Source organism: Hyperolius riggenbachi, chromosome 3 (assembly GCF_040937935.1).
Source record: "Hyperolius riggenbachi isolate aHypRig1 chromosome 3, aHypRig1.pri, whole genome shotgun sequence".
NCBI lineage: Eukaryota > Metazoa > Chordata > Amphibia > Anura > Hyperoliidae > Hyperolius > Hyperolius riggenbachi.
Window position 1 is genome coordinate 120,654,064 of NC_090648.1, and position 12,415 is coordinate 120,666,478.

Here is a 12,415-nt window from a genome sequence, read left to right on the forward strand (position 1 = left end):
GTTCCCAGCCGATATATCACCCCCTATGCTGCTATAGCATATATATATATATATATAACGGCTGGGGACGCGGAGGATCATCCGCGTTCCCAACCTGTCACCGAACCCAGAAGTAGCCGCTGGCGGGGACAGGACGATCGGAGCGGGGCTGCGAGGGCACCATACAGCTTCAGGGGGCTGAGGGATGCCCCGGGTGAGTAAAGATCATTTTTTTTTCACTTAAGCATTCCTTTAACTGCAACAGACAATAACACACAAACAGAGACATCAGAACATGCTACATTAACTGGCAAAAAAAACAACAACAAATAGTATAAACGCATGCATTAAATAGAGGCAAAAGGAAACTGGGCGACGGGTGAAGCAGATTTAAGTGTAAGCAATAAATACTGTAGTGAATTGGGTGCCAAATGAACACAAAAAGTCCTTACAGTGGTAATGACAATATTAAAACATTGGTAAATGTTTTGGATAAATTACTACAACTAAACCCAATCCTACTCTCACACAAAACCCCTCTCCTCTTTCGATTCCTAGCCTTAAAACCCCCTTCCTAAGCTTGTAATTTTCAAAAACATAAAATTTGTAAATACAAAAGACCAAAAAATATAAAAAACTATAACGTTCAACTTTTCAGAAACTAAAAATGTCAGTAAGACGGGCCGGCTCCCGCTATTTATTGGGTGCACAAATTTCTGCTTTGGGCGGCCAATAGCCGATCTTTCCATTAGCACCTATGGGGCGCCCAAATCGTCCATTAGCCTCAGGCGCCTAACTTGCCTGCTTCCTTATTAACTACATTGTCCATACACACCAATATTCCAAATAATTACGTTGCTTGAATCATGCAAAAGCAAACAGAAGTGACATTCTACTCCATACTGATATAATACTTTCATAATTTAGCAGTAAGGAAGAAAGTCATTGCAAAAATTATTTGTACAATAAGCATCACATTTTCATACTTTTTTTTACCTTTTAAAGACCCAAACCTTTTTTATTATGTTAAAAGGGAACCCAATGCCGGGCATACATGGTGCGTTTATGCGCCGGAATCAATGCCGGCGCCTCCCCGCAGATTGATTCCCGCTCGTCCCCGAGGGAGCTTCTTATCTACCGCTCGTTTTTGTCTATTGTCCGCCCGTGGGGATCAAGAGCAGAATCGATCCGCCGTGGTGATCGGAAACGTTGGATATTATCAATCGAGCCATCCTCCGAAAGTACTCAGAGACCCAAAGACACAGCCAGCAATAGATTAGAACAGGGGGCCTGCAGTGGAACGAGGGGACACAGAGAAGAACGGGAAGGCTCCAATGGATCTAAAGCCTTCCTTCCTCTTACGCGAGTATATAACTTTTTTTGTTTTAGGGCATTATTGTTGTCCTTTAATTGAACCTGGGGCTTCTACCAGCCCACCTGAAAGCTGGCTGACTGAGCTCTATCGTGGGCTACTGCGCTTGCCACCAATTGCACTCCCATTGTCGAGAGCATTCTGCGCAGTTACAAGCTTTACAAACTACTCCAGTCCCTAACACCACAGTAGCGTGATAGAGGCCAGGGCCGCACATTTGCAGTCGCCTGTGACAGGGCTCAGTCGTCCAGCTTTCAGAGGGACAAAGCAGCGGAACACAGCAGACCAGGAGAACATCGAGGGACTACAGGGGGCTGGAAGAAGCCCCACGTATGTTAAACTAAACTCAATTTAGGGCTGGTGCACACCGAGCGGCTTTTTGGGCGTTTTCAGATCCGCTTGCGGCTGCGGATCTGCTTGGTCAATGTATCTCAATGGGGTGGTGCACACCAGAGCGCCAGGCGTTTTGCAGAAACGAAAAATGCCTGGGTGAGGCATTTTTTGGATTGCGGATGCGTTTCTGCCTCAATGTTAAGTATAGGAAAAACGCAAACCGCTCTGAAAAACGGCACTTCAGAGCGGTTTTGCAGGCGTTTTTGTTACAGAAGCTGTTCAGTAACAGCTTTACTGTAACAATATATGAAATCTACTATACTGAAAACCGCAGCAGCAATCCGCAAAACGCTAGCAAAACGCCTCATAAAAATAAAGAAAAGCGTTTAAAAATCTGCTAGCATTTTGCGGATCTGCTTGCGGTTTTTGGTGTGCACCAGCCCTCATTTAAGGTTTACTTTAATTCACACAAACACCATCTGCTCTTGGTCCAGCCCACCATTGTGGCCCACGGTCAAAAAGTTAACCAATAATCTGATCTAACCCTCAGGATTTGAGGCTTTGCCAAACCTGTTGAGATTTTGTTTAACCTAGCCATTTTCCTACTTCTAAAGCCTGCTACACACATTCAATTTTGATTGGCCAATGATAACACTTTCATGTAGTATGACACCTTACCTAAACAATCAGTTCATAGCTCAGGATCTGTTTACCCTCATACTACATGGAGGTGGTAAAATTGGTCAGTGATTGGCCAATCAAAAGTGGATAGGTGTATACACCTTTACACCTAACTGATCATTTGCTCCCAGCGCTTGCCTGATGCCATTGTAATGATAATATCATAGTGGCTGTTATTTCCCTTGCTTGTCAGTGGCATTCATGCTGTGGCTGATCGGTGTGTAACAGACAGGATTACAGACTACTGTGCTGGAGAAGGAAGGAAAGCACCACCGCAAATGACACGGAATGTAATAATAGCAGCACAATAGGGAAGGCAGCAGTTCCTGAGGTCTGGGCTGGCTCTGTACTGTCACCCCCGGTCTCCCCGGCACAGGGGAACACCCGTCCCACCCCTATCTACAGCTAGCTGCCCCCTTCATACCTTTCACCACCCCTCTCCCAAGCTCCACCCCCTCCACCTGCGCCCCCCGAGGTGCCTCACCGCAACCGCCGCCGCTCCCCGTATCTCTCCTCCTTACAGCTGACTTCCGCCTCCTCACACGTCATCAGCAGGCCGCACCGAGCGCTGGCATCCCGTCACTAGAGCGAGTCTCTCAGGTCTTCAGTCTCCGGTGTAATGTCTGATTGTGCTGCCCGGAAGCTAGGCACTGGATTAGCCGGGAAGCCATCTTTCAGAAGTCCATGTTTCCCCAGTGTTGCAATCTGTCTCATTAAAAATGGCAGTTCCCAAGCAGCGAGAACAGCTGGTGCTCTAGCGGCTGTGGGGGAAAGTCTGGCGTAATGCTGCAATTCTGCTAGTGGCCAGCAGGGGGAGATAAGTGGGCATGCGCAGTGTGCTATGCAGGAAGTGTGCGCACTGTATGTTGGAGGAGCGGGCCGGGGTGACTGGAGGTGAGCATCTTTGGGGAGGCAGGCAGACAGAAGTGGGGGGCCTAGAGTCCCAGTACAATGAATACAGCTGTCACGGGACGGGGGTGGATTTGTATCATAGAGGGGATATCATACATGACTCTTGTGGACATAATATAGATAGTGTTATTTGCAAAGTAGTGTTTTATCACATTGGGCTCTATTCTCAATGAGTTTCCGCATGCGGTAAAGTACATGCGGGAAGTTTGCACCCAAAATACCGGCAAGTTGGGATTCTCAAAATGTTCCGCATGTTTTTTCCGCATGCGGAAAAAGTGTGATAAAAGTGCGGGATTCATGCGGTAAAATTTCCGCAAAAGTCGGTATTTTCCGCAATAAAAGATCAATTCTCAAAGATGTTCAGGCGCATCTTTTCTTCGTTAATTACCGAATTTTTATCACCTACAAGAAGTAGGTGATATATTCCGCATCCCATTGACTTTAATGAAGTGTGGAGGCTTAAGGGCTGTGCTTGGTGGACTTTAACTTTTTTTTTTTAAACACTTTTTCATGCGACCTTTTTACCGCATGATTCCCGCATGAATAATGCCTGTTTCCGCATCTTTTTTCCCGCATGCGGCAAACATGCGGAAAATGTTAGTGAATGCTAAAAAAATGCGGAGTTTACCGCTGGCGGGAATTTACCGGTAAAATTTTGCGGTACTTTTGGCTCTTTGAGAATAGAGCCCATTGTCAAATGTTCAGAAAAAGTTCTTCAGTGCTGGGCTTGCAGATTTTGTTTGTCTCCTTCTACTTGGAGGTGTGCTCTGATCTTTTCTATAGGTTTTAACCACATGAGGACTGCAGTTTTAAACCCCCCTAAAGACCAGGCTCATTATTGCTAAATTGGCCACTGCAGCTTTAAAGGAGTTCTGTTACGGGTTATTAAGGAGGAAAACAGACACTTACCTTGGGCGTCTATCAGCCCCCTGCAGCGGTAATGTCCCACGGCGGCGTCCTCCCATCTGCCGTTCTCCGCCGCCGGCCCCGGTCTAGCGCGGCATGGAATCCAACTGCGGCTGCGCTACAGTGGCCGCGCACCCGCTCGCTTCCGCCTGCGTCATTGGAAGCTTACTGCGCAAGCGCAGTACAAGGCTCCGTTGTACTGCGCCTGCGCAGTAAGCCTCAGATGACGCGAGCGGAGGCGCGGCAACACGCATTATTCGTCTGTGTGACAGCCGAATAATAGCCCGGTGCCGGCTGCGGGGAACGGCGGATGGGAGGAGGACGGCGTGGGACATTACCACTGCAGGTGGCTGATAGAAGCCCCAGGTAAGTGGCAGTTTTTCTCCTCAGGAACCCCCACAGAACCCCTTTAAGGCCAAGCTGCAGGGCTGCACAACACAGCACACGAGTGATTTCCCCCCCCCCCCCCCCCCCTTTCCCCCCACCAACAGAGCTCTTTGTTTGTGGGGTCTGATCGCGCCACAGTTGTTGTTTTTTTTTTTTATTTACCCTCCCCTGCTCCCTCCCCCCGCCAGCCAATCAGGGTGATCAGCTGTCATAGGCTTCAGCCTACGACAGCCGATCACTCCCCAACCTCAGGAGAGGACAGCCGTGTGACTGCCGATCGCAGCGCTGTACATGTAAATAGACTGCGATCACGCCGTCTAACAGTCTAATCGCCGCTCAGAAACTGAAGAGTGGGTGGAGCTCCGCCCCCGAGCAGGAGATGCGCACACAGCCTGCGCGCGATCTCATGCAAATCAGAGCCCCATGACTTGACGCCAAATGGCGTTAGGCGGTCCTGTGGCTGCCGCAGTGTCCACGCCCATTGGCGTGGGGCGGTCTTTAGGTAGTTAAAGATACCCATGAGTGGTACAATTCTATTTGAATGGAGTGGTCAGTTCTTGGCTCTAGTCTGCGTGATTGGGGTTAACTCAATCGCCGAACCCTCTAAGGCAGGCTTTCTCAACCAGGGTTCCTTGAGTACTCTGCAGGGGTTCCCTGGCATTTTCCCCCATCGCGGGGTAAGTATAATAGAGCACATTATATTAGTGGGTGCTGTAAAATGAAGCACTAAATTGGGGGTGTGAATAATAATGAGCACATTAATAAAAAGCTCTACATTATGGAGACAGTATAATGAGTGGAAGTGTAATAGGGGGTAGTGAAATAAACAGCCTCACCTACTATTAAAGACCATCCCTCCTGCAAAATAAATGCAGGGGTTCCTCGAGATCAAAAAATTGTTTGCAGGGCTTCCTTTACATCCCAAAAATATTTGCAGGGTTCCTCCAGGGCAGTGATCTGCAAACTTGGCTCTCCAGCTGTTAAGGAACTACTAGTCCCACAATGCATTTGCCTTTATGAATCATGAATGTGGCTGTCAAACTCCTGCAATGCATTGTGGGACTTGTAGTTCCTCAACAGCTGGAGAGCCAAGTTTGCAGATCACTGCTCCAGGGTATAAAGGTTGAGAAAGGCTGCTCTACCGCATGAAATGTTGTGATTGGTTGAATAGTGGGGGCATAGTTATTACTACAACCTATCCAAAACCTCGACGTTTGAGAGGGTGCTGTCCACCCACTCATATTAGCGGAATTTCCCTATGAGCTTTCCTGCTGGGTCACCGCAAGTAGACTACCGCCCAGATTTATTTATTTTTAATCAGGGAATTGTAAAACAGTAGATAAAACTGTGTTCATATAAAACTATAACGTCCATGGGCACCTCTAAGATGGGGGGGATCAAGTTCTACTTTACTTACCTGGGGCTTCTTCCAGCATGTGTAGACTTACAGGTTCATTTCCTCCTGGGTATCTCTGTTGTGCCATTGTGCTTCACAGAAAGATTGCCTTTTGCGGGCTACTACGTATATGTGGTCCAGGCTGCGTGGCTCCTTGATCAACGCACCCGGCTGCGGGATAGTGATTGAGGAGGCACAGGGCTGCGCATGCATGGTAGCCCATGGCTAGTCCAGTCAGCAAGCTTTCTGAGAGGCACAGGCGAGTTCTGTACAGATGCTTTGCTTGCCTGCAGACTAGCGTTTTGTTCTGTTGCCATGGAGGGTTAGGAGTATGGCTGCCCCGCCACCCACCACTACAACCAGCCACACACACTATCCCAGAATGTCTAGAACACTGTTAAGCACCAATGAATGATGACATGGGGGCTCAAGGTGTGTGTGTGTGTGTGTGTGTGGTCCTAACAGATAGTGGGGGGGGGCAAATATCTGTCACAACGTAACATGAACCGGGGTTGCATGCTGTAGGCACCGTGACACCGTACCACACTTTTTCGAAACTCATATACCGCAATGTTACACATCAAAAAATGAAATGGAAAACCCCCCACAAAAATAGGGGTATCTTTATTAAAACTGTGGTAATCAGAAGAACATGCATAACGTTTTACACACGATCAGTTAAGCATAATAATATACCTTAAATGCAATGCATTACGCTCTACTCATCATGCATAAGACTTTGCTGCAGTTTAGTTACTATATCCCATAGTCATTTACTAAGCAAACAGATTCCAATGATATATAGATTTTACTAATGACATGCAGGTTTTACCAACGATGGGCAGAGATCAATGTCATGTAGAGAATACCAATGATAGTCAGATATTATTGCTGACAGAGAAGCAGATAACCTGAATCACAGACAAGGAATACCAATGACAGAAAATCAGGGAGAGGTAGATTTTATTGTTAAGCTGGCAATACACACGTCGATCTGGCAGCCGATTAGCCGCCGGATCGACTCCCGCCGTGTGCGCGCGGATCGATTACTGCTCGTCCCCGCCGGTGCTTCCTTATCAGCGGTTGTTTCCCTGCCATCGTCCGCCGGCGGGGATCGAGCGGACGGGGGTCGAGCGGCTTGATTGGGCCAGCTGAATATTTTCAGCTGGCGGGATCAGCTGGTCGATACACGGTACAGAAATGTACCGTGTATCCCCAGCATTAGACTGGTAGTGATTGGTAGGTCCTAGTGGCAGGCTTGCAGTAATAGCTAGGCAGGTAGTAGTTAACAAGTGTAAAGCTACCCATACACTGCGTCGATTTCCAGTTAATATACAGCAGATTCGATCACTGTGATCAAATCTGCTGTGAAATCGATAATGTAAATGGAAATCGATCAATTCCATCGATATGTCCCGGCAGAGGAATTTGCTTGATCGTGGGCGGGTTGGGAGCTCGTCGTTGGTGGTGATCGACCAACGCAGCATAGCTGCAGTGATACATTACCTGTCCGCTGGCACGAGTCCCCGGTCTGTGCTGACACTTTCTCCGGCTGGCATGTCTCATTTCTTCCTGTCTCCTCCTGTGACAAGCTGAAGTTTAAACAGAAGAGCGCCCTCTACTGTTTATACTTCCGGTCGTCACAGGATGGGGCAGGAAGTGAAGAGGAGACAGGCCAGCCGGAGAAAGTGTCAGCACGGACCGGGGACTGGCACTGGTGAACTGGTGTATTTCTGCTGGCCGGGGAGCACACAGGGGCGGCGGCAGCTCCACAGATTGTGAATCGATTTCAAGCTGAAATCAATTCAAAATCTGTGTGCAGTAATGGGCAGCCAATAGATCCCTCTGTGATCAGATTAGATCAGAGAGGGATCTATCTGTTGGTCGATCTGGCGGCAATCGACCAGTGTATGGCTGCCTTTATTGAGTTTAGTAGGAGACTAACAAGACATGACACAAAGCATTTATAGCACGCTTTTCTCCTGGCGGACTCAAAGCGCCAGAGCTGCAGCCACTAGGGTGCATTCAGTAGGCAGTAGCAGTGTTAGGGAGTCTTGCCGAAGGTCTCCTACTGAATAGGTGCTGGCTTACTGAACAGGAAGTCTTTTTCAAAACCTGATCTCCTGCGTCAGAGGCAGAGCCCGTAAACCAGTACACTATCCAGTAGTACATGACAATTATTAGTAGTGGGTGCCACGTACCAGTGGTCGCCAAGTAGCATTGGGTATCAAGGTGCAGTGAGCACTATGTTGCAGTTGGTGCTAAGTAACCGTGATTGCCAACTACCTGGAAGTGCTAAGTAGCAATGGTTAAGCAGCAGGGAATTTGGAATGCAAGTACTGTGAGTGGGATTCTGGGGAGCTAAGATGGTGCCTACAAGGGCCAAAGTGGTTCAAATGCTGTTTGATCAGAATGTGGATCATGTGTCCTCAAAGTTGAGGTGAGTATTTGATGAATTTTGAGGAGTAGAGGGTGCAGTGTTGGGGGGGGGGGGGGGGTAGAAAGAGGACTTTAGTTGAAAGGTTGATGAATGGGAAAGCTAAAAGGTGCAGAGTGATAGATGTAAAGACTGAAATGGGTAGTGGGAATACATGTCATTGGACAGATGAGGCTGTACATGCAGAATATACAAAGAGTTTACCATAGAGGAGAGCTAATGTGTCATGGTAGATGGATCTTGGTCTGAATGAAAGCACTGATGAGTTACAAAAAAAATCCCTTCTTCAGCCTTCAATTGTTTTTAAAATGTATTTGATTGTAAATTTCCTCCAATTTGCAATGCACAAAGCTTTGTGTATTGCATGTTTGTAAGTGGGCTGTCTGGCTTCTGTAATTTTACTGAACATAAAGCTGTCCAGACTCCTCCCCCTCACCCCTCTGAGGCAGTCTTGGAGGGAACACAAGCTAGTATTTTCCTGTCCGAACAGATTATTTTAGATTGTAAGCTCGCAAGGGCAGGGCTCTCTCACCCTTTTGTGTCTTGGAATTGGCTATCTATTTTGTATCTTGCAATTTGTTATACATTTTATTCATTGTGTTACTTTTGTCACTGTAATTACCAGTTCTGTATTTTGTAACAGTGTCCATATTTGATGTATATCATTGTCTTTATTATTATGTGCCCCTTGTTTGTTTTTTACTTTGTACAACACCACAGAACATGTTGGTGCTATAAATCAATAATAATAATAATAATAATAATTATCTGAATCTCTCACTTTACTGAGAGCTTAAAGGGAACCCAAGGTTAGAGACATATGGTGGCTGCCATATTTATTTCCTTTTAAACAATACCAGTTTCCTAACAGTCCTGGTCATCTTTCTGGTCAGTAGTGTCTGATTTATACACCTGAAACAAGCATGCAGCTAATCTTGTCAGATTTTTGTCAGCAACACTTTATTTGCATACTTGTTCAGGGCCCGTTTCCACTACAGCGAATCTGCATGCGTTTCCTGCATGCAGATTCACATAGACAATACAAGTGGATGGGACTGTTTCCATTTGTCAGGATTTCTGAGCATTTTTCTGTGCAGAAAAAAATCTGCACGGCAGAGCCATCGGAATTTGCATACCGCATTCCGCTATGCGATTCGCATACAATGTATTTAATAGGAAATTTGCATGTGGTTTTGGTATGTGAATTTTCATGTGAATTTGCTTACGATTTCGCATAAAAACAATGGAAAAGTACACAGGCACTGCCATGGTTAAATTCACATATGTAGTTATCCTCGCATGAAAATTCGCATACAGCCGCATGCGAAATTCACATCCGCATGCAAATTTTTTTCTTTATTTATTTATTTTTATTATTATTATTATTATTATTACCGGTATTTTTTTTTTTTTGCCCCGCGGCGATTCCCACCGCACAAGTGGAAACTGGCCCTTAGGGTCTATGGCTAAAAGCGTTAGAGCCAGTGGATCCACAGGACAGCCAGGCAATGTGCATTGTTGAAAAGGAAATAAATATGTCAGCCCTCCTTATGTTATCACCTCAGGTTCCGGGCACTGTCTGGAGAGAATGCTTCCATTAACGCATTCAAATTGTGGATGTTTTGAAAAAATTCAAAATCGCTGTAATTGTGCTGAGATTTTACCACGATATTAACCACTTTGTCCTCCTTGACGTATAAAAACGTCAAGGAGGACAGGCGCGCTCCCGCGGCCGATCGCGCGCGTGCACACGCACTCCCGGCCGCGGAGTCGGTAGCCACGGAATCAATGTGTCGGGCTATGGAGCCCGATCATTGATTCCTCTCCCCCGCTGAAAAAGCGACAGCTTCTCTCGGAAGCTTCGCTCTTTCTGAAGCTGTGTCCCTCTAAGCGTACATTGTACGCTTAGAGTGACGTCATGTAAAAAAAATCAAGATTGCCATCTTGTGGCCAAAAAGTAAAACTACAAGTAAATACCCAAAAAGATTACACTACACCAATATTTCCCCAAATAAAACACTTTTATATCCCACCCTCCCAAAAATGCCCACATAAAATGTTTAATAAAAAAAAACAAAAACATTACTATAAAAAAAAAAAAAAAACACAAATATTTACCTAAGGGTCTAAACTTTTTAAATATCTATGTAAAGATGAAATATTTCTCTCTATTTTTTTTTTTTATAAGCTTGTAAATAGTGATGTATGCAAAACGGAAAAAATGCTCTTTTATTTCCAAATAAAATATTGTCGCGATACATTGTGATAGGGACATAATTTAAATGGTGAAATAACCGTGACAAATGGGCAATAACAATACGTGGGTTTTAATTATGGAGGCATGTATTATTTTAAAACTATAGTGGCCGAAAACTGACAAATAATGAATTTTTTCATTTTTTTTCTTATTCTTCCTGTTAAAATGCATTTACAATAAAGTGGCTCTTAGCAAAATGTACCCCCCAAAGAAAGCCTAATTGGTGGCGGAAAAAACAAGCTATAGATCAGTTCATTGTGATAAGTAGTGATAAAGTTATAGGCTAATGAATGGGAGGTGAACATTGCTCGGATGCATAAGCTGAAAACGACTGAGATGTTAAGTGGTTAATACAAGTCATTTGGTGCCTTTTTTTTTTTTTTTTTTTTTTTAAACTAAACTGTCTGGAAAAATGCTCTCCAGTGTATCTCAAGCCTAAAACTCTGTATTTGCCAGAACTGCAGTTTTATAATGATACAAATCTGCTTTGCAGTAGTCCTGTACACAAAGAGTTTCTTTCAGCAGCTGATGCATGAAGTGGCTAGTTAGAGCTGCTCTCTATCTGGGGAATATTCACTCTGCTGCCAGCTCCATGCTTGCTGGAAGGATCTCTGACCCAAGATGACTGTCTATGGAAAAGCTGCATCAAATATACAGCTTGTGTGAGTAATGGGATAGTGCCCTATTCAGCTTTACTAACAGTGACATATCTAGGAGGGAGACCTGAACTGTAAAGGTCCTCTGTTGATAGAATAGTCTTTGTGTAAGGCCCGGTTCACAGTTGCGTTGAAGTGACAAACGGATCCATAAAAACAGATCTGATCACCGGTCGATTGGATACTTTTTCACTCCGTTGCCACTCTTTCTGTTCTGCTGCTTCCATTCCGTTTCCACACATCCACCCCCAAAGTTTATTTTTCTATTTAGAACAGTCAGTTTCTTCACTAGTGTGAAGAAACGTTGCGTTTTCTCATTGCCCCCAATGCAGTGCTTCAGCTTCTGTTTCCGTTCCCGCTGGGCTCAGCAGTCCGGAAAAATTGGTGCAGCAGGAAACTTGAGGTCCATTCAGTGGATTGCGCGTAATGGATCCGTTTGAACGGATGGATGTGAACGGATCTTTAGGTTAACACTGAATCCGTTCCCATACCTTACGATCCGTTCCCTCCTGATTCAGGTAAGGACCTTTTTTTTTTTTAACTCTTAAGTGAACCGGGCCTTATCCATAAATTGTGTTTGCAGAAATAGATGAGCCTTTGTAAGGAGGGGCCACTTTATGGTTGGATTCAGCTTCCTGACCTCCATTAATTAAAACAAGAAGCTATATTGAGTTGGTGTGAAATGTACAGTTGCGCCTCTCCTCCACAGGTGTGACCATGAAGGACTCACTGACACTGCTGACGCGAGTAAGCGCTCATCCCGACTCCCGCTGCTGGTTCGTGGCCTGGAATCCATCTGGAACGCTGTTGGCTTCCTGTGGAGGAGATAAGACCATCCGAATCTGGGGCAAAGAAGGTGAGTTTACTGGTGTTCTGAGAGTAGGGATGGTCAATGGGATGCAAATAATTGTGCAGCATTATGCAAATATTGTATGCAGCTTGAACATGAACCAATCAAATTTTGCTAACATAAAATTTGATTGGTTCATTTCAAAGCTGTATAAATTTGCATAATCCTACATCAGCTTGAAATTATTTGCATGTCATTGACCATCCCTATCTGAGAGCAATGATTGCTGTGTGGAAGAATACGCTGCTG

At 45.5% G+C, this 12,415-nt stretch overlaps 2 protein-coding genes across 2 annotated transcripts in view; one reads left to right on the forward strand and one right to left on the reverse strand.

Annotated features, from left to right (window-relative positions):
• Window positions 1-3,078, reverse strand: part of TMEM127 (transmembrane protein 127) — a 31,492-nt gene extending 28,414 nt beyond the window's left edge. The window contains exon 1 of the mRNA XM_068274846.1: window positions 2,850-3,078. The gene's annotated coding sequence lies outside the window, so the exon portion shown is untranslated. The remainder of the gene's footprint in view (window positions 1-2,849) is intronic.
• The window catches only part of CIAO1 (cytosolic iron-sulfur assembly component 1), a 33,251-nt gene continuing 23,846 nt past the window's right edge, over window positions 3,011-12,415 (forward strand). The window contains exons 1-2 of the mRNA XM_068274844.1: window positions 3,011-3,259; window positions 12,026-12,172. Of these exons, the coding sequence (XP_068130945.1) occupies window positions 3,193-3,259; window positions 12,026-12,172 (214 nt within the window). The 5' untranslated portion in view covers window positions 3,011-3,192. The remainder of the gene's footprint in view (window positions 3,260-12,025; window positions 12,173-12,415) is intronic.